The sequence below is a fragment of the Crinia signifera genome, chromosome 1, assembly GCF_055691185.1.
Source record: "Crinia signifera chromosome 1, ASM5569118v1, whole genome shotgun sequence".
In the NCBI taxonomy this organism is placed as follows: domain Eukaryota; kingdom Metazoa; phylum Chordata; class Amphibia; order Anura; family Myobatrachidae; genus Crinia; species Crinia signifera.
The window spans coordinates 438,771,207-438,792,573 of record NC_139217.1 but is presented as its reverse complement, the minus strand read 5'-3'; the positions used below and the strand labels follow the sequence as shown (position 1 = coordinate 438,792,573).

The 21,367-nt window shown below is 47.0% G+C and overlaps 1 protein-coding gene across 3 annotated transcripts in view; it reads left to right on the top strand.

Moving 5' to 3' along the window:
* Positions 1–20,041, top strand: part of MAP3K1 (mitogen-activated protein kinase kinase kinase 1) — a 60,897-nt gene extending 40,856 nt beyond the window's left edge. For 2 of the 3 annotated variants that reach the window (XM_083153503.1, XM_083153520.1), the window contains exons 6-20: positions 2,666–2,814; positions 3,249–3,373; positions 4,233–4,314; positions 4,459–4,651; positions 5,302–5,586; positions 5,670–5,791; positions 5,868–5,959; positions 7,151–7,340; positions 9,269–10,541; positions 11,609–11,761; positions 14,806–14,968; positions 15,050–15,181; positions 16,538–16,680; positions 16,770–16,901; positions 18,189–20,041. In XM_083153503.1, the coding sequence (XP_083009629.1) occupies positions 2,666–2,814; positions 3,249–3,373; positions 4,233–4,314; positions 4,459–4,651; positions 5,302–5,586; positions 5,670–5,791; positions 5,868–5,959; positions 7,151–7,340; positions 9,269–10,541; positions 11,609–11,761; positions 14,806–14,968; positions 15,050–15,181; positions 16,538–16,680; positions 16,770–16,901; positions 18,189–18,338 (3,384 nt within the window). In that variant the 3' untranslated portion in view covers positions 18,339–20,041. The remainder of the gene's footprint in view (positions 1–2,665; positions 2,815–3,248; positions 3,374–4,232; positions 4,315–4,458; positions 4,652–5,301; positions 5,587–5,669; positions 5,792–5,867; positions 5,960–7,150; positions 7,341–9,268; positions 10,542–11,608; positions 11,762–14,805; positions 14,969–15,049; positions 15,182–16,537; positions 16,681–16,769; positions 16,902–18,188) is intronic. The other variant, XM_083153513.1, reaches the window with a different exon arrangement.
* Positions 20,042–21,367: the final 1,326 nt, after the last annotated feature.

Sequence of the window (21,367 nt, the reverse complement as noted above, 5' to 3'; positions counted from 1 at the left end):
CTCTCCCATCAGAGCTGCAGTGCTAGTTAGGAGAGCAGGTCTCTGCCAAACCATAGTGCTGGCAGGGAACATGTACAGTAACACAGCTCTTTAGAGCGAATACTGGTTTGCAATCTACAATTTATCATTTATATCATTGAAAGCATTCGCCACAAGTCTACTATTGTTATAGCAATAGATGTTTTGCACCATAAATGCTGTGATATTTCAGCATTCTTTTTTATTTATTTTATTACATTTTTTATTGAAGCACATTCATCAAAATAATACAAGATATAAGTAATATGACAAGTTATAAAAGACGTGGCAATGTTCAAATTGAGAAAATTATATTAGACTGTAAATATAACAATAAGAAACAAAAAGCAATCCGATGAGTTTATAATCAGGATATGCAGATAGTATCGGTCGTATATAGTGTAGCAAAGGTTGAGTATCCCTTATCCAAATAACTGTTATCCAAATTATTCAGAAAACCATAGTCTCCAAAATGTCCTTTTTATTTTTTGCTAAAAACCTACTGGCTATCTGTAACTGGCACTACTGGGGGAAATAACATGTAACTGACACTACTTGGGGACATGATATGTAACTGGCACTAAATATGTGCAAGGACATGATTGCTTGGCATTCAAATTCAGTGCCTGAGATTGTACACAAACTTTGTTTCATGTTTTAAAACCTTGTTTCAGGCACAAGGAAAATATATTTGAGTGAATATCATGTTTCATGTGCCTATACAACATAAATAACATAAATACAAGATACCTCATTCAAACATAAAAATCGGTACTCTTTACCTAGATGGGCGCCCGTCGTGGTGATCGCGGGTACATTTATGTCTGGCCGCGACGCGACCGACGCGATGCCCGCGATTTCCCATTGAAACCCATGTTAAACATGGAAATCGCGTCGGTCGCGTCGCGGCCGGCCATAAATGTACCCGCGATGCTCCCGATTTGCCATAGGAATCAATGTTAAAAGGCCCGATGGACACGATTTTACTGTTCAATGCCTCAATGGACCCGATTTGGCCATAGGAATCAATGTTAAATGGGCCACAGAGCCCAAATAAGCACAATTAACCCTTAAATGTCCCCCCAAATTTTTAACGCCACACCACGATCCACGCCAACCCGAAGCGTGGCGAGCGCAGGGAGCCCGCGAGGGGCGGCGGTACACGTCCTCCGACCTTTTCATGCCCTACTATCCACTAGGGCGTGGAGTGAGAATAGAATAGTGTGGCGAGCCACCGAGCCCGAAGCGTGGCGAGCGCACGCGGATACCTTCACAGTTATACGCGTCCCCTCGCGGGCTTCACAGGTGTCCGTGGCGACGCGGACACCTGTGAAGCCCGCGAGGGGACGCGTTTACCTGTGAAGGTATCCGCGTCCCCTCGCGGGGCGCGCTGCGCTCGCCACGCTTCGGGCTCGGTGGCTCGCTGCGCTCGCCACACTATTCTATTCTCACTCCACGCCCTAGTGGATAGTAGGGCATGAAAAGGTCGGAGGCCGCGTACCGCCGCCCCTCGCGGGCTCGCTGCGCTCGCCACGCTTTGGGTTGGCGTGGATCGTGGGGTGGCGTTCAAAATTGTGGGGGCCATTTTAGACTTCAGGGGGACTATTAGGGCTCTGTGGCCCATTTAACATTGTTTCCTATGGCCAAATCGCGGGCATTGAGGCATTTTACATGAAAATCGCGCTCAATCAGCCTTTTTAACATTGTTCCCTATGGGAAAATCGCGGTCATCGCGGGTAGCAGATTTTTATGTACCCGCGATTTGCCCGCGATGACCGCGATTTTTACCCCCGACGCCCGCGATTTCAATCGCGGGCGCCCATCTAGGTAAAGAGTACCTAAAAATCTTCCAAAATACGTAATAATCAGTTATCCAAAACGCTCGGAACCAGATGAATTTTAGATAAGGATTATTCAATCTTGTAGTCGTATTTGACACCTGGCTTCTACCACAACATTTTCCAACTTTTCTCAACCAAATAAAGTGGGGAGAAGCTGCTTATTCTGCAGCCCAATGCCTTAAATAAATTATATTATGTGTTCTATTGCATAGAAAAGCAAAAACTATTTTCAGTTTTGACTAAGGAATTTCAAGAGTCAATACCAGTAAGTTATTCAAGCTTATCCAGTAACAAAAGGGGATGCAAATAATTAGGTATGTTTTATAAGACAACCAAAGTATACAGACCTGCAGTTGGGGCAGAGAGAGTTAAATTTGGGTGGGGTGCGTTGAAACTGTAATATACATTGCAGTGTAAAAATAATGCAGCCAGTATTTACCCTGCACAGAAACAAAATAACTCGCACAAATCTAACTCTCTCTGTGCATGTTACATCTGCCCCACCTGCAGTGCACATGGTTTTGCCCATTTTGAGAACAAATTTGTACTGAGATCAGATCTGAATAAAGGCCATGGTCTGGCCAAGGTATTTATTTAAAAACTTACGGTAATCTGGGGAATGCATTATCTGAATATCTTGCTTTTGAATACCGTAGCAGCCATTCTATGTGACTAGTTGTACTGCTGTCATATTTCAGCCTTTTCATGTTCTTGCCATCGTGTTCGCATTAGCGCAGTTCCGATAACATAGTATATCCTGTGAGACTTCACTATATTTTTTTTATTTTTTTTCCCCCCTCCGTTAGGTTGAAAGTTTGTTCCAGAAATATCACAGTAGACGTAGTTCAAGGATCAAAGCACCATCTCGTAACACCATCCAGAAGTTTGTATCACGCATGTCAAATTCTCATACATTGTCCTCATCTACCACATCTACATCTAGCTCAGATACCAGGTTTGTACATGGCAGGGAGCGCTACTAATATACTGGGTGTGATCTGTCACTTCTGCTGAACATTTTGAAAATAATGAAATTTTATAATTGGGGGTAAATTTACTAAGACGGGAGTCCTATTGAAGATGGGATGTTGCTACGGCAACGAATCGGATTTTATCAATCTTCTAGAAGGTGCTTACTAAATGAGTAGAGTCTGATTGGTTGCTATGGGTAACAAACCAGCTTCAATAGAACTCCTTTGTAAATAAACCCCACAGTGAGAAATGTAGGCATTTCTATTTTTGGTGCTGATTTTGTTCTGCCGTTTTAAATAACTTGCACTAGAGGGCGCTGTTTTGTCACAATACTGTTATATCCAATTGGTGAGATTTAGGTGCACGAGTTCTGTATAGATGCGGGCCGAGAGTCAGTTGCTTCTTCTGTTTCCTCAGCAGCATAAAAGACGAAGACGAGCAGATGTGCCCCATCTGCCTGTTGGGCATGCTGGACGAGGAGAGTCTGACCGTATGTGAAGAAGGCTGCCGAAATAAGCTGCACCATCACTGCATGTCAATATGTACGTCACCTGCTTTTCTGCATGACACCACAATGCACAGTGTTACCCCATTACCTGCACACACCCCTTTGCAGGCTGGTAGGGGAGGGTTTCAGGTTAATTTGGGCACTTGTTTAAATATCAGACACAAAGCAGAAGCCTCTTTTTATTTGATCTATTCTCCACTCCAGGAAATGCAGAGGTGCACAAAATAGAGTTGGCTTCCTGGTTAGTGTCATGTACTTTGTATTTCTTCAGTTGTACAGGAGGCAGGAAACGGGCCCTTCCAAACAACTGAGCATCTAACTAGGTCTACTATTGGGGCAACACTGCCATCTTGTGGACACTTTAATGTCAACAGTCAGACCGGACTCCGTTGGGTTTTCTCAAGTGAAAATAAAGGAGCTTAAAACCTTAATCCACATAATTTATTTTTTTCATCCTAAGTGAAAATAGTTTATCCGAGCCTATCCTGGCTTTTCCAATTAATTTATGTTCACCACATTTTAACGTGCGTGGGGGGGGGGGTGTTGATCTGGGAGCGTGGGGGGGGGGGGTGTTGATCTGGGATTCCGACTATTGGAATGACCCGACAGTTGGAATCCTGGCCGTTTTCGCCGGCTTCTGACATAATCTTGACAGTTGGTATTCAAAGTTCTGAGTTTTTTTGTTGAAAATTTTGCAACTTTAAATTCAATTAATACGCATCAATATGTTCTCCGATTTGAGGCCTATACAATATTATTCTTATATGCTGGCATACCAGCTTGTATTGGATCATTCCGTGCAGGTGGGAGACACCAAACCTCACCTTAGCGTTGCTCTATATGCGTTGTCTATATGCGTTGTAAAATGTGCTTTTTGTGCCCCTTTCTTTCAGGGGCAGAGGAGTGCAGGCGAAACAGGGAGACTCTCATCTGTCCTCTCTGTCGCTCAAAATGGAGATCCCAAGACTTCCACAGGTTAGTCTAGAAGCCTGAGTATTTTATAATTTTACTGAATTGTGTTTGCAAGCTTCGTGTGCCATAGTACATAGAGAATTGTATATGTGTATTAATGTGTGTATATGTATATATAATAATATATGGTCCGCCTTGTATGTGCAGTCATGAAATACCAGGGCCTGCGGATTCTCCCCCCCTCCTGCGTGCTGCCCAGCAGCAGTCTCTGCAGCAGCAGCAAGAGTCACCTCCAGCTGGATCCCAAAGAGAGTCACAGGATTCCACTTTAAACCTCACTCATTATGGGGTCCAGCAGATTCCTGCTTCTTACAAAAGCATGGCCGAGCCATGGATTCAGGTTTGTTATAATAGCCTCTGTTTCTCTTACCGCTAATGGCTGGTATCCATCTGCACCAACCCATTCACATTACTGTTCATCAAATCCTCCAAACCTCCTACTTGTATGGTCACTGAAACTCCTGGACTATACACCAGTAACATCCTCCCTCTACCGCTCTTGTATGCTGCCAATATGTGGCTATGTGCTTGCATTGTCTAGATCAGGCATGTCCAAACTATGACCCTCCAGCTGTTTTGAAACTACAAGTCCCATCATGCTTTGCCACAGGTTTTGCTATTAGGGAATGCTAAAACTATGGCAAGGCATTCTGGGATGTGTAGTTTCACAACAGCTGGAGGGCCACAGTTTGGACATGCCTGGTTTAGATTATTTTAGGTTTTCAATGTCCTACGCAAACCGCAATATTATTGTCCTAAATAAACCACAGCTTATGGCCAAGATGTATTTAGGCTGGTAAAGTACCAACCAACCCGCTCCTGTCATTTTCAAAACACATGAGCTCATTGGCTGGTACAGTATGTTACCTCTCGTAACACTTTGATAAATCTGGCCATATATTTATATGGAAATCTCTACTTTGTATGCACTGTTACCCTGATTCTATTGGCACAGATTCCCCCACTCAGGATGATTGTTCCCTCTCGCAGGTCTTTGGGACGGAGCTAGTCGGCTGTTTGTTTTCTCGTAACTGGAATATCCGAGAAATGGCGCTAAGGCGTCTTTCGCATGATGTGAGTGGGGCCCTGCTGTTGGCTAATGGTGAAAGCACTGGAACTTCAGGCACTGGCAGTACAACCAGCGGCACAGCCCCACACTCTGCCAGTGGCTCATCTCAGTCCAGTATCTCAGGGGACGTTGTGGTGGAAGCATGCTGTAGCGTTCTGTCCATGGTGTGCGCCGACCCGGTCTACAAAGTCTATGTCGCTGCTTTAGTAAGTGTCCGCTTTAGATCCGCTCTTGCTGTTAATGCATTTGAGCCTTTTACTTCCTTTCATTTGATGTGTTTCGCTCATAGAAAACCTTACGAGCTATGCTGGTGTACACTCCTTGCCACACAACTGCTGAACGGAAAAAGCTGCAACGGCTTCTTAACCCAGTTGTGGAGACAATCCTGGTCAAGTGCGCAGATGCCAACAGGTAATCTAGAACCGGAGGCTTTAGTCTGGGTGTTGTGTGTTTTGAGGTGTGTCCTCTAATCAATTGCCTCTTACAGCCGCACAAGTCAGCTTTCAGTGTCAACGCTGCTGGAATTATGCAAAGGTCAAGGAGGAGAACTTGCAGTGGGAAGAGAGATCTTAAAATCTGGTTAGTGCTTTCTGAGACACTGTGTGCTAATAGAAGACCACCCACAGCCAAGGGTGTAGCCACCATAGGTGCAAGGAGTGCAGCTATGGGGCCAAGAGCTGAGAGGGGGCCCACCTTCACTGTCACATGTGACATGTGTTTTATACATTTTTCACCATTGGGTGGTACATAGGGGACCCTTACAATATTTTGCCTGTATAAAATGATCTGGAGGGCATTATATTTTAGCATAAATGAACTGGGGGCACTGCAATGTGGCACAGTATGAAGTGGAGGCACTATAATCTGGCATAATATGTACCAGGGACACTTTGTCCTAAGGGGAAATGGGGATACTGGCTTGCCTAATGTGTACTGGCAGCCCTACAATTTGAGGGCGTAAACTAGGGCACTACTGCGGTTCATAAAGCCATCTAGGGCACTACTGCGGTTCATAAAGCCATCTAGGGCACTACTGCGGTTCATAAAGCCATCTAGGGCACTACTGCGGTTCATAAAGCCATCTAGGGCACTACTGCGGTTCATAAAGCCATCTAGGGCACTACTGCGGTTCATAAAGCCATCTAGGGCAGTACTGCGGTTCATAAAGCCATCTAGGGCACTACTGCGGTTCATAAAGCCATCTAGGGCACTACTGCGGTTCATAAAGCCATCTAGGGCACTACTGCGGTTCATAAAGTCATCTAGGGCACTACTGCGGTTCATAAAGCCATCTAGGGCACTACTGCGGTTCATAAAGCCATCTAGGGCACTACTGCGGTTCATAAAGCCATCTAGGGCACTACTACTGTATGTGGCAGAACATCTGCTGTGGAGAGGTGTCTCTCTTTTTAAAAGCATTAGGACAGGGGCCCGTTCAAATTGTTGCTTTGGGGCCCAAAAAGTTCTGGCTAATCCCTTGCCAACAAGGGTGGTAGACTTCTAGAAGTACAGCCATTGCCTGTTACCTGGTTATTCCTTAACAAGACGTGACAGCCACAAGCGCATTGTGTGCTCTCCCCATCTCCAATGGTAACACCACAAGGCAAAAGGTCGTACGTGAGCCATTTACCCAGACTACCTCAGACATTTAGTTTTATTTATCATCATCATTATTTGGATTTTTCACCATTCTAAAGAAATTCCAGTAGAAATGAAACACACTACATTGACCGTAATAGTAAACCGCAATGGTCTGTGCTCCTCCTTTAGGCTCCGTTGGCATTGGCGGCGTGGAATATGTCTTGAACTGTATCCTGGCCACTCAGCCAGAGTCTAACAACTGGCAAGCACTACTCGGCCGTTTGTGTCTCATCGACCGGCTCTTGTTGGAATTTCCTGCTGAATTTTATCCCCACATCATCAGTGGAGATGTTTTACAGGCGGACACGGCTGTCGAAAGGTATTGAAGTATGTTAGGACTAAATTAGATGTCAGTGACCGTTATTAGTAATGTATGAAAGTCTCTGAATTAAAGTGAGTATAATGAATTGTGCAAGATAATGAGAGGGGTGATATTTACATAAAATGTAGGATTCATCTGTTGCCCTATCCTCTATAGGGAATGCAGTTTTTAGTATGCATTAAAACAAGGAAGCCAGAAACCCTGGGAAGTGCAGTTCTAATCTAAACCTGAAGTCAGTGTCTGTTATTTGCAGTGTGCTGTGCGCGGGATGTTTTCTGAGCATGTGAAGAACGGGTCCTGCTTCGTCTCATGCAGTGGTCCCCAAGCCGCACACTGATTAGTCAGCTGGGGGGCAGGAAAGGGGCAAAGAAGGGCCTCGTTAAACAAAATGAAGGAGTAGCGCACCCAGTTTGCTGGCATGCTGAGTCTGACCCAGCAGCGAGAGCGGATGTATTAAGAAGCCCAAAACGACTGCAAAGTAATAGGTCCCACTTCTCCTGCATAACAAGGAGAGGCGGGCACTTGTTATGGCCGAATGTATTAGGAAACGCCCCCCCCCCCCCCCCCCATCCTGCCGATAAGGAGAGGCATATTATGCCCAGCATTAATGACTCTCCTTATCGGCGCCCCAGGTAGCCCTGTGCCTGCGCATTTAAAAAAAAACCGAGTTTCTATTCCCCCTCGGCTGAGTCTTACTTTTTCCACGAGATCTCATGCGTAGCCTGGAGCCAGCAGCAGGGCTAGCGTTGTCCCAACAGTGGGGATAGGACAACGCTAGCCCTGAGCTAATTACTGGAGGAGATTGCAGGGGACAGTCCTGCTAAGCATTACTTGGCGGGCTGTCCCTAGCGCACGTTAGCTGCGCTTTTAATACATATTAAAAAACTAGAGGGTAGATTTATTAAGCTCGGGGAAGTGATAAAGTGTCTGGTTTTTATCACCAGCCTATCCACTCCTAACTGAAGATACAGGCTTGATTTAAAAAATGACAGGTAGGAGCTGATTGGCCGGTGATAAAATCCAGACACTTTATCACTTCACCGAGCTTAATAAATCTGCCCCTCAATCCCCAGTTAACTAGCGTTAAGTGCAGAAAGGCACTTAACGCTAATTCATACATCTGCCCTAATGTATGTAATGCAAACCATTCCTGCTTGTGAGCCACTCTAGGTAAATTTCTGACAACCTCAGACTAATTTAATTTAATTTAATTAATCCACACATGTAATTACATATACCGGTGGGGAGCCGAAGGGGCCACAGATAAACAAAGACCTTTTTGTTTATATATCTAAATGGAGAACATATTTTTACTTTTATGGCACAAGTATAAATCAACTTGTACTTCAATTTACAGTGACCTCTTTAAGTACTGACTTCTGCAAAAGGGAAAGCCCCAAATCTCTATCCCTGGTTCTCCTATTTGCTAGCAGCTATTGAGTTGGGCACTCCCAGGTGTGCAGTTGTTACTTGGCACAATGGGGCAGATGTATTAAGCCTTAACAAGAGATAAATGCAAGGGTGATAAGGAGAGATAAATGTCCAGCCAATCACCTGCTAACTGACTTTTTTCAAACACAGGCTGTAACATGGCAGTTAGCAGGTGATTGGCTGGGCATTTATCTCTCCTTATCACCCTTGCATTTATCTCTTTCTGAAGCTTAATACATCTGCCCCAATGTTCCCTGAGGAAAGGACATAAAGTTCCTGAAATGGATTAGGCAAGGCGTTGGAACCTGTGCCGTTTGTGCCACCCAGTTGCCTGGCATCTCAATGTTTTATTCATTAAAATAAAGAACCACCGTGTCATGATGGCTGAATGTTGACCCAGTTTACCAGCTTCTCAGTGGTTAATGTATTTTATATTGTATAAATCATACATGTTACCTTGGGTGCTGTGTAAATGTTACTCGTTTCTCTTCCAGGTATAGGAACCTCCTGTCCCTGCTGAATTTTGCATTGCAGTCTATTGATAATTCTCATTCAATGGTTGGAAAACTATCCCGCAGAGTATTTTTAAGTGCTGCGAGGATGGTGGCGAGAGTCCCCCACGTGTATGTGAAGCTGCTGGACATGTTGAGCGTGACTAGCTCGACGCATTACAGCCGCATGCGCAGACGTTTAATGGCCATCGCTGAAGAAATGGACATTGTTGAAGTGATCCAGCAAGGTCTCGAAGACTCTCAAACTTACGAACACCGCAGGGAAGCATTTGTGCACCCCTCCGCCCCTGCTAACTCCCCCGCGACCTCACAAAGCAATTCCCCAGAACATACTATGCAGCTATCAGGGAAACTGGGGAATGACCCTTGTGTCTCAAAAACGGCTTCCAGCCCAGAGGACTTGAATGAGGCGCTAGAAGTTATGTCCTTGGGACTCCCAGTGTCCACTGTAACAACCGAACAACCAAAGCCTGCCATCCCCACAAAACGCAGACCACTAAGTCAATGCTTGAACTCTCCCTCTTCTTCTCAGAACCATTCCTTATTCCAAACGTTGCCTTCTCCTTCTTCCACCACATCTGTGCCTGCTGGCCTGGCCTCAGATGTCGCCAAACCCAAACCTCAGGGATTTGCTCCCTGCAAACTGTCTTCCGCTTCCCCTCAATCGCAGAGGAAATTTTCTCTTCAGATACAAAAGCACTATTCCGGGAACAAGGAGCCTGAGAAACTTTCTCCTGTTTTCACCCAAGCTAGGCCCTCGCCATCTCATCAAATACACAGGCCAAAGCCATCCCGGCCTACGCCAGGGGACGCGGCCAAACCAGGAGATTCTCCCAAAGGCAATATGACTCTCGATCTAAACGTTTCTCACTGTGACAGCGGCAGCAGTAATACAAATGCTGTTATACCCAGCGATGACACTGTGTTCACACCTGTAGAAGAGAAGTGTCGGCTGGATGCCAACACAGAGCTCAATTCCAGCATGGAGGACCTGTTGGAAGCCTCATTGCCCGCAAGCGACAGTACAGTCACCTTTAAGTCGGAGGTTGCTGTGCTGTCCCCGGAGCGGGCGGAGGTTGATAACACGTACAAGGAGGATGTCAGCCACAATCAGAAGTGCAAAGAGAAAATGGAAGCGGAGGAGGAGGAAGCGCTGGCCATTGCCCTCGCCATGTCGGCCTCTCAGGATGCCCTGCCAGTCATCCCCCAGCTACAAGTGGAAAATGGCGAAGACATCATCATTATTCAGCAGGATGTAAGTTTACAGATTTGGTTTGTTTTCTATTCAAATGCCTCTCAAAGCTTGATTTGCTAATAAAAACTTGTGACCAGAAGAAGTAGGAAGCAGGAGGTTGTTTATAGCTAGTGAACAAGTAATGGTGAGGTGTAGTCTGTGAATTTTACCACCGGATGCACTGATGTCATTAGTTCCTAGTAAAGTATACACGCTTCATTTCACAAAATGGCTGCTTCATTGACCTAGCCAGTTCCTAGAGAATGATTGGCTGCGTTCTAAGTGTGGGCTCAGTCTACAAAATGGCTGACTCCACTCTGCACTTTAATCCTATATGCTTGTGTGAAAGTAGCATTTGAAAGATTTATCAAGACTTCTGAAGCTGACAGGTGGTTGTGTTGCCTATAGTAACCAGCCATGTTCTAGCTCACATTTTATAAAATGTACTAGATACTTGGTAGCTAGATTCTGCTGATACATCTCCCCCTAAATGTATTGTCTAAATCTATATGGGGAAAGCTATCTCGTTACTGGCTTAAGGTGGCCATGCACTGCTCCGACGACGTATTGGCATCCGATCCACTTGAGTCACCCGGTACCTTCCCGGTTGACTGGATGGCATGCGATCCTTCTGCATTTGAGGTATCGCATGCGGTCCCCATTCCCTGCTGCAGCGAGGGGGGCCAAGTTGGAGATCCGATTCACAGGGGACATTGGATCGGATGTCAACACGGGTCCAATTTGGCCACTTTTTTACCCGAACAGTCGGCCGGATCCATCGGAATCGGGTGAAAACAGGCCTATCGGACCTGTGTAGGGGTTTTTCTGTTTTATTTGTTCACATTAAACTTGTAGCCATAGTCCTGAACAATTTGAGCATGGAGATAAATGTACTATAACTATATAGCACCATGCTATACCCTCGCCCATCTGTGTGGCTACCTGCATCACACCAGTCGTGGCAGAACACCGCATTCGGTCGCACCATCCTTCTCGTTCGCTGATGATTATTGCAGCGCTGTGTTGTCTTTTACGTCTCTCTCTGATTATTCTGATTGTAATGTTACATTGTGGTACTTTCGTGACAGACCCCAGAGACCCTGCCTGGACATACCAAAGCAAAAAATCATTACCGGGAAGAGGTTGAATGGCTGAAGGGCCAACAGATTGGCTTAGGAGCCTTCTCTTCCTGTTACCAAGCTCAGGATGTTGGAACCGGCACCTTAATGGCTGTAAAACAGGTGAGAGAATCAGCCCAACAACATGAAGACCTAAGTTCGTAGTATGGGCTCTGTTTGTGACATGTTAATACATTGATGCGCTCATCTATTATACTCCAAATCCTAAGACAGAGGGTATAAGAAGACTGAAGACTTTAATTGTCTTATGGTGTTTGTCTTATATAGAGAAAAAGATGAGTTTGTCAAGAATAGACTGTCCTGCAGAACCGAGCAAGGGAAAAGGTTAATTAACACACCAGCGGCATGGTAGCAGGCACATATAATAATATATGGTTTCTGCTAGTACAGGCCGACCTAAACCACCCAGCACTTGTGTAACACATTTGGTACTTGTGTCACAGCGGAAGGGAAAACGTATCGCATGCGATCCGGTGTTACTTTTGTAGTTTCAAGTTTCCCCTGCCCGCGGATTGCATGCGATGCGATTTAGCACACCCTCACTAGCCACGCCACCCCGAAGCGTGGCGAACGCAGCGTGCCCCGCGAGGGGATGCGGTGCGCATCCTCCCGACTTGTTCATACCCCCACTATCCACATCGGCGTGGAGTTGACTTTATAAAGTGTGGCGAGCGCAGCCAGCGGACGATGAAAACATGCCTGAAGCGTGGCGAGCGCACGCGGAATACACGTCAAGAAATCCACGTCCCCTTGCGGGGCGCGCTGTGCTCGTCATGCTTTGCGCTCATCGGACCATATTGTAGTAGTGTATGGGGGCCTTTACTATGCCCATTACATCCATTATATTGTGGGGGAAGAAAAAGTTATTATTAATAACAATATATCACTGTATTAATGCCTCTTGTCACAAAGTGGGGGGTTACATTATAAGCAAACCGTTTAAGTGCTGCCAGAGCGTTGTGGGGAAGGCACCTCAGGGTCAGTCACCTTTTCCTCACATTTCATGGAGATACGCGGGAAACTTCGATGCCTTTTATTTTTTTGTGATATGCACAGCCCAACATTGTGGTGGAGTATCACAGAAAATGGAACCTCCCTCTTAAAGTCTTCCAGGTACTATCTCCACCTCTTCCCTAATACACTCCACTGACAGCTAGCAGCATCCTGCCCCAACTGCACACTCTACTGAGAGCCAGCAGCATCCTGCCCCAACTGCACACTCTATTGACAGCTAGCAGCATCCTGCCCCAACTGCACACTCTACTGACAGCTAGCAGCATCCTGCCCCAGCTGCACACTCCACTGACAGCTAGCAGCATCCTGCCCCAGCTGCACACTCCACTGACAGCTAGCAGCATCCTGCCCCAACTGCACACTCTACTGAGAGCCAGCAGCATCCTGCCCCAACTGCACACTCTATTGACAGCTAGCAGCATCCTGCCCCAACTGCACACTCTACTGACAGCTAGCAGCATCCTGCCCCAACTGCACACTCTACTGACAGCTAGCAGCATCCTGCCCCAACTGCACACTCCACTGACAGCTAGCAGCATCCTGCCCCAACTGCACACTCCACTGACAGCTAGCAGCATCCTGCCCCAACTGCACACTCTACTGAGAGCCAGCAGCATCCTGCCCCAACTGCACACTCTACTGACAGCTAGCAGCATCCTGCCCCAACTGCACACTCTACTGACAGCTAGCAGCATCCTGCCCCAACTGCACACTCCACTGACAGCTAGCAGCATCCTGCCCCAACTGCACACTCTACTGAGAGCCAGCAGCATCCTGCCCCAACTGCGCACACTATTGACAGCTAGCAGCATCCTGCCCCAACTGCACACTCTACTGACAGCTAGCAGCATCCTGCCCCAACTGCACACTCCACTGACAGCTAGCAGCATCCTGCCCCAACTGCACACTCTACTGAGAGCCAGCAGCATCCTGCCCCAACTGCACACTTTATTGACAGCTAGCAGCATCCTGCCCCAACTGCACACTCTACTGAGAGCCAGCAGCATCCTGCCCCAACTGCACACTTTATTGACAGCTAGCAGCATCCTGCCCCAACTGCACACTCTGACAGCTAGCAGCATCCTGCCCCAACTGCACACTGACAGCTAGCAGCATCCTGCCCCAACTGCACACTCTACTGACAGCTAGCAGCATCCTGCCCCAACTGCACACTCTCCTGACAGCTAGCAGCATCCTGCCCCAACTGCACACTCCACTGACAGCCAGCAGCATCCTGCCCCAACTGCACACTCTACTGACAGCCAGCAGCATCCTGCCCCAACTGCACACTCCACTGACAGCTAGCAGCATCCTGCCCCAACTGCACACTCTACTGAGAGCCAGCAGCATCCTGCCCCAACTGCACACTCTACTGACAGCTAGCAGCATCCTGCCCCAACTGCACACTCCACTGACAGCCAGCAGCATCCTGCCCCAACTGCACACTCTACTGACAGCCAGCAGCATCCTGCCCCAACTGCACACTCTACTGACAGCCAGCAGCATCCTGCCCCAACTGCACACTTCACTGACAGCCAGCAGCATCCTGCCCCAACTGCACACTCTACTGACAGCCAGCAGCATCCTGCCCCAACTGCACACTCTACTGGCAGCCAGCAGCATCCTGCCCCAACTGCACACTCTACTGGCAGCCAGCAGCATCCTGCCCCAACTGCACACTCTACTGGCAGCCAGCAGCATCCTGCCCCAACTGCACACTCCACTGGCAGCCAGCAGCATCCTGCCCCAACTGCACACTCTACTGACAGCCAGCAGCATCCTGCCCCAACTGCAAACTCTACTGACAGCCAGCAGCATCCTGCCCCAACTGCACACTCTACTGACCGCCAGCAGCATCCTGCCCCAACTGCACACTCTACTGACAGCCAGCAGCATCCTGCCCCAACTGCGCACTCTACCGCACCTCCCTGCTCTCTGCAGTATCGCTGTGTTCTGTCTCTCCCAACTCCGACACTCTCAGGCAACATTTACTTGAGTAGTAATCACTGTAGCCTCTACGAAGACTAATGCGGCAGATTTTCTGGAAGACCTAATCTACATGTACGCGGACTATGCGTGAAAGCCTTCTCTGGTGTGGCTGTCTTTGCTTTATATGCTGCTCTTCTCTGTAGGTAACCTATGTGAGGAATACAGCCACGGAACAGGGAGAAGTGGTGGAGGCACTGCGGGAGGAGATCAGAATGATGAATCACCTCAGTCACCCGAACATAATCCGAATGTTGGGGGCTACTTGTGAGAAGAGCAACTACAATCTCTTTGTGGAGTGGATGGCAGGTAAACCGCCAGATACCTTCCTCCGTGTGCTCAGGGCTGGCGATGGTAGAGCTCTCCTCTGATGCAGCGTCTGTTTTCTAGGTGGCTCTGTGGCTCACCTGCTAAGCAAATACGGAGCATTCAAAGAGTCTGTGATCATCAATTATACAGACCAGATCCTGCGCGGACTTGCTTACCTGCATGAGAATCAGATCATCCACCGAGACATTAAAGGTAAGCAGCAGAGGATATGGGGGGATATATAGTGTGAGGCTACAATGGCTTTCCTGTGGACAGAAGTTGTTGTCTTTTTGGTAGCGTGTTGGGATAAATGATTTCATGTGCATTGTTACTGGGGAAAACCATCAACTTTCGCCAAAACACACACCTCATATTAGCTGCGCTTGAAGTTCCTACCCAGAAATACATTGTTTGGTTCTCTTTAAAGAGACAGTATGGATGCTATGCAGGTTATAACAGGGTTATAGTGTGTAGACATAAAGGTACATGGATGTGATGCAAACCTGTTATACTAGGCATTTACCTGCATCAGAAAGTCCCAGGTGATTGCTGCAAAATGCTGCTTACAGTTCCTGTAGGGGGACATTACACAGTGGTAGTGTTGGTATAGGGAAGATCAGAGCAGTGTGTGGGGGAAGGGGGCCGGTCATGTGTGTGTGTGGGGGGGGGGAAGGGGGCCGGTCATGTGTGTGGGGGAAGGGGGCCGGTCATGTGTGTGGGGGAAGGGGGCCGGTCATGTGTGTGGGGGAAGGGGGCCGGTCATGTTTGTGTCTGTTGGGGGAGAGAGGGGGCCGGTCATGTGTGTGTGTGTGGGGGGGGGGGGGGGGGAGAGAGGGGGAGAGGGGGCCGGTCGTGTGTGTGTGGGGGGGGGGGGGGGGGGGGAGGGGGGAGGGGGAGAGGGGGCCGGTCGTGTGTGTGTGGGGGGGGGGGGGGGAGGGGGAGAGGGGGCCGGTCGTGTGTGTGTGGGGGGGGGGGGGAGGGGGCCGGTCGTGTGTGTGTGGGGGGGGGGGGGGAGGGGGAGAGGGGGCCGGTCGTGTGTGTGTGGGGGGAGGAGAGGGGGCCGGTTATGTGTGTGTGTGTGTGTGTGTGGGGGGGGGGGGGGGGGGGGAGAGGGGGCCGGTCATGTGTGTGTGTGGGGGGGGGGGAGAGGGGGCCGGTCATGTGTGTGTGGGGGGGGAGAGGGGGCCGGTCATGTGTGTGTGTGTGTGGGGGGAGAGGGGGCCGGTCGTGTGTGTGTGGGGGGGGGAGAGGGGGCCGGTCGTGTGTGTGGGGGGAGAGGGGCCGGTCGTGTGTGGGGGAAGGGCATTGGTGTGGGTGTTTTGATGTGGACATAAAAAAATCACACAAACTAAGGAAAATACTTCATGTTGGTCACCATTGTGGTGTCACATTGTTTCCCCTTATATATGGAGATTTTCCCAATGGGCTGTACACAGTGTACAGAGAGGTGCCCACTGGTTTATGGCCATAATCAGGTGTGCTTCTACATAGAACCTCAGCAGGGATTTGTAGATATTGGGGTGGAGATGTGTTATGTAACCCTGACCTGTGATCCTGAACCCATTGCAGGTGCCAATCTACTGATTGACAGCACTGGACAGAGACTACGAATTGCTGATTTCGGAGCAGCCGCAAGACTGGCCTCAAAGGGCACCGGCGCTGGTGAATTCCAAGGCCAGCTGCTGGGAACAATTGCCTTTATGGCACCGGAGGTACAGTAATGTTCTCCTCTCGTCAGCACTACAAGTGCCATTGACAGCGCTATATGGTGGCAGAAGGAATAATGTTCTGTGTTCTATAGGTGCTGAGGGGGCAGCAGTATGGCAGAAGCTGTGATGTGTGGAGCGTTGGATGTAGCATTATTGAGATGTCCTGCGCTAAACCTCCCTGGAATGCAGAGAAGCACTCCAACCACCTAGCGCTCATCTTCAAGGTAAAAGTACATTCTATTCATAGGCTTTTATCATTGTAGAGCTGATACACCTATTAGCACCTGTTATTGCTGCTCTGATCACTTGCATATAATAGGTAATGTTTTATAGCTGGGGGTGTCCGGGATGCATTCATTTACCCAGTGTCAAAATCCTGATAATCAAAATACCGACCACCATTGACCGACGGTCAAAATATCGACACGTTCAAAATACCGACATTCATTATGGTCAAAATACTGACATTCATTATGCTGTCATGGTCAAAATACTGACCTTTAAAATAACGACAGGTCAAAAAGTCAACATGGGCGAGATTTACTTATGCTGGGTACACACCAGGAAGACAAGGGTCCGATCCCATCAATCTAGATCCAATTCCGACCGATTGGATGTAGATTGTGTGGTGATTGGGCCCTTTTCTGTCCTGGTGTGGACCGATCCGATGCGTGGTCCCGCGGGGCGGTCGGTCGTTATTCAGATCCTACCTGCAGCAGGTAGGATCTGGAAATGACCATACTCCCGGGTGCGGGTCGCCATCGGATCGGACCAACGCTCACGGTGCACATCATGAGTGGGTCGTGCCCCCCCCCCCCCCCCCCCCGTGTCATCGTGAGCGGGTCGGAAGAAACACTGATGACCCGCTCACATTGTGCATCGTGAGCGGGTCGTCCTGGTGTGTACCCCACATAAGCCTTGAAAAGTAATAAACCACCAACCAATCAGCTCCTACCTGTGATTTTTCAAACATGGCAGTTACGAGCCGATTGGCATTTAAAAACCAGCTTGTTCATACTTTACCATCCCAGTGGACGTAGAGGGGGAAGCATGCGAGGGGATGTACTGTGTCCATGTTGACCTAGACAGCCCAAATATGATTTAAAAAAATCATGTCTGCATTTTGACCATCGACAATTGTGATTGGTATTTTGACCGCCAGGCTTTTGACTGTAGGTAAATTATACTGAACACAGGTATTCGATTGAGGGATCTACAGTAGAAAGATAGTCAATAGTTCAAACCCAAATGGTGGGGAGAGTCAAAAAGTTTGCCAGGTGAATGGTAGACTGTGATTAAAGTCCACAGTGGTAGCAGAGCGAGGGACGTTACCCAAAGCAAACCACGGATGTGGCTCAGATATGGTGAAGCATCCAAAATAACACCAAAAAACTTGCGTCAACCTTTTCATCCTTTCGATTTATTCACTATCCATTTACCGTAGATCTATTAAACTACACCACAGCAGCAGCAACTTAATCCTTTCCCATTTTCTCATGTTTCTCCTCTAGATTGCTAGTGCAACTACTGCCCCGACAATCCCCCCTCACCTGTCACCGGGTTTGCGGGACGTGACTCTCCGGTGTTTGGAACTTCAACCCCAGGACCGGCCGCCGTCAAGAGAATTGCTGAAACACCCGGTTTTCCGAACGAAGTGGTAGAAGCCTTTGCAAAACGAGAGAACGTTTTAATTATGCTACTGATGCGGAGATTAGGATCCCTGCTTAAATACAGCCGCATGTCCTGTCCTGCCACAGATATACCTGTGTAATGTAGCTTCCCTGCCCTGTGCATGACCACTGAAAACATCCAAAAGCTTCAGAATAGAGTAACGTTATATTCTAGCAGGAGCGTCTGCCTTTAGGGCAATTCCTTTTCCTGATTTACGTTACATTTTATTTATTTTATATGGAGAAAAAAAAAGCATCTCGTGTGAGTTTTGTCATTTTATTAAAGTGAGCATGAGCATTTCTCTTAGGGTCACGTCTCGTGACGCCCATGTGCACGCGATGATCTCGTAAACGTTTCCGAAGCTTCCTGTTGAGATGTGTCGTCACAGGACAAGGAGAAACCCTGTGATAGGTAGATCTGTTTCTCCTACCACTTGCTTCAGTCACCGCCTATGGCCATAGAGATAATTGCAATGTATAAATATTGTCTACACTGTACTTTGCCACACTTGTACAACACAGAACAACCTGTCTGGATCCCTTTTTATTTGACGCTGGCTCACTTCCCTATTTTAGAATTGTCTTGAACATGTGTAATATATATATATATATTTTAATTGCTTGTAAATTTACCCTGTTTGTAGAGTCACTTTGACCCAAAATGTAAGGGGAGTGATCTGGATATACCGGTTTGCTGTTCAGTGCGACTCTACAAAACCGTTTTAGTTTTTAAGTATAATTCTTCTGGGCAGCGTTCTTGTAAAACCGCCAGATTGCTCAGCCAGGAGAGAACATTGTACACAGCCACTTACTCTATGTATTGATTTGATTAGGGTATTGTGCATTGGTTCCTCCACCCATTAACTCTGTCCGTAAATTGTGTACAGTGGCAACTCAAGTCATTCTCTATTTTTTTTTGCAATATTCAGGTTTTTTTTTTTCCTATGAAAAGTATTTTGAAGTAACGTTATATTTCAAACCAAATCAAATTGTATTTAACTTGATCAGTCTTTTTTTTTTTTTTTTTGCCATTTTTAATTGCCGTTTTCCTTCGTTAGTACACCGTGGCTTTAATAGCGTTCAAATGCAATTTAAGAAAAATACAATTATTAGTTTACTTGAAATGTGTTTCTCCTGTTTTGTGTATAGGGCTTGCTACAAGACTGAGGTCTTATGACTTGTTTCTCCGTCTCTGTGCTGTGTGTGTGTCCTACTTCTGGTGAACGGACCAGAATCCTCCTCCTAGACAGGGCGACTTAGCGAGAGTACAGAACTTATTTTTTCCTTTTTATCTCCTCTTCCCTTATTGAAGCTCACTCTGAGAGGCATTTGTTACTATGATGCATTGACCACATCCGAATGGATGTTACTGAAATAGATTACCCCTCTCGTTGTGTCATGTATGTAATACGGAAGGAAAACGGCAGCTCTCGTGTTGGTTAAAGTTTTGTTTGTGTTTTGTTTTTTCAATCAATCCAATCTTTTTGTTTTTAACTCCTTGGAAACCAGTTGGGGTTGTTGCACAATGGAAAAAAAAAAGAATTAGGTTATTCTGAAACTCAGGATCAACTCCATAAGCTATGACACGTTTCGGCTAATTTACCGTATACCAATCCGGTCTTCTTGTTAAACGGTAAAAGAAATATAGATGATATAAAAGCTGAAGTGTTTTTAATAAAATGTGAATTCTTGAATTTGGACATTCCTTATTTTGTGCGACAGGCAAGCATATTCCAAAGAGTTAAAGTAACTGTATTCCTTAATGTGAACTGCAGTAGCGCTAACTGTATTGTACTTGACCTATGCTGCGGCATATTTTTATTTCTTGAAGTCTTAAAACCTCTGCGCCACCATCTGTCCTTTGCTATTCATGCATTGTCTGATAGATCTACAGTATATATTCAGTATGATTTCCTGACGGTCATAATATCGACAGTGAAAATACAGACACGGACAAAATTCATTAAGCCGACACTAATATATTTGAAATGCCAACAGGTCAAAATGTTGACATGAGTTTCTATGGGTGTTTTTTTGGGGTCTGTCACAGATGGAGCCGCTCTCTTTCAGCGGGGGTCTGGCAGTCGGATCGCCAGCCGCCGTAAAGATCGCCGGTCCCCTTCCAATGGAGCTCCCCACCGGTTGCTGCACAACCCCTTAATCCTGCCCGTCTCTCTGAAGCGGCGGAGACTGACAGGGTTCGCGTCCCCCGCCACCCGAAAACTGGGACGTGCGTCCCAGATACATCTTGCCAACGGGGGCATTCTGGCAAGCCCCGGCGCTAGCTGAGAGGCGCTCCATCTGTAGGTCCCCATGGACGCCATCTAAGTGTACCGGTACACCGTCTACAAGTACACACATAATATACTAGTAAGCCCGTTCAAGGCAAATGCTTTGAAAGCTAGTCTGCTACCTTGTGATTGCCTCTGTGTTTGTACATTTGTGTGAGAGAAAGAGATGTAGTTTCACTTGCTGCCAACAGATGTCAGTGTTTCAGAGACACACGATCAGGCACTATAATATATATATATATATATATATATATATATATATATATATGTGTGTGTGTCTATATATACCCCCTCCAGGTCCGCTGAGACAATTATGAAGTATGAACAATTCTGTTTTTGATCCAAAAATCCCTTTAAAACTCAAGTTGCCATTTTGACCTGTCTGCATTTCAAATGTCTGTATTTTTACTGGTAGACATAACAAATGGGCGTGTCGATATTTTAACTGTTGGTGAATGGGTGTTGGGGTTATGACTGTCGGTATTGTGTCTGTATTATATATAATAGTCGTTATATATTATATATAATATATTAGTATATTATAGATCAATATATCTATCACACACACACTGAAAAATTGATCTATTTCTGCTGTTAACTTCCTAATCAAAATGAACCTCAGCTAATCAGTATTACCCGTGTGCTTCCCGTGCCTCCCACATTTCACACCTTCGCTTTGTCTCAGTTTGTGCTCGCTGGAAATTGTGGTGTACTATTTTTATGCAGATT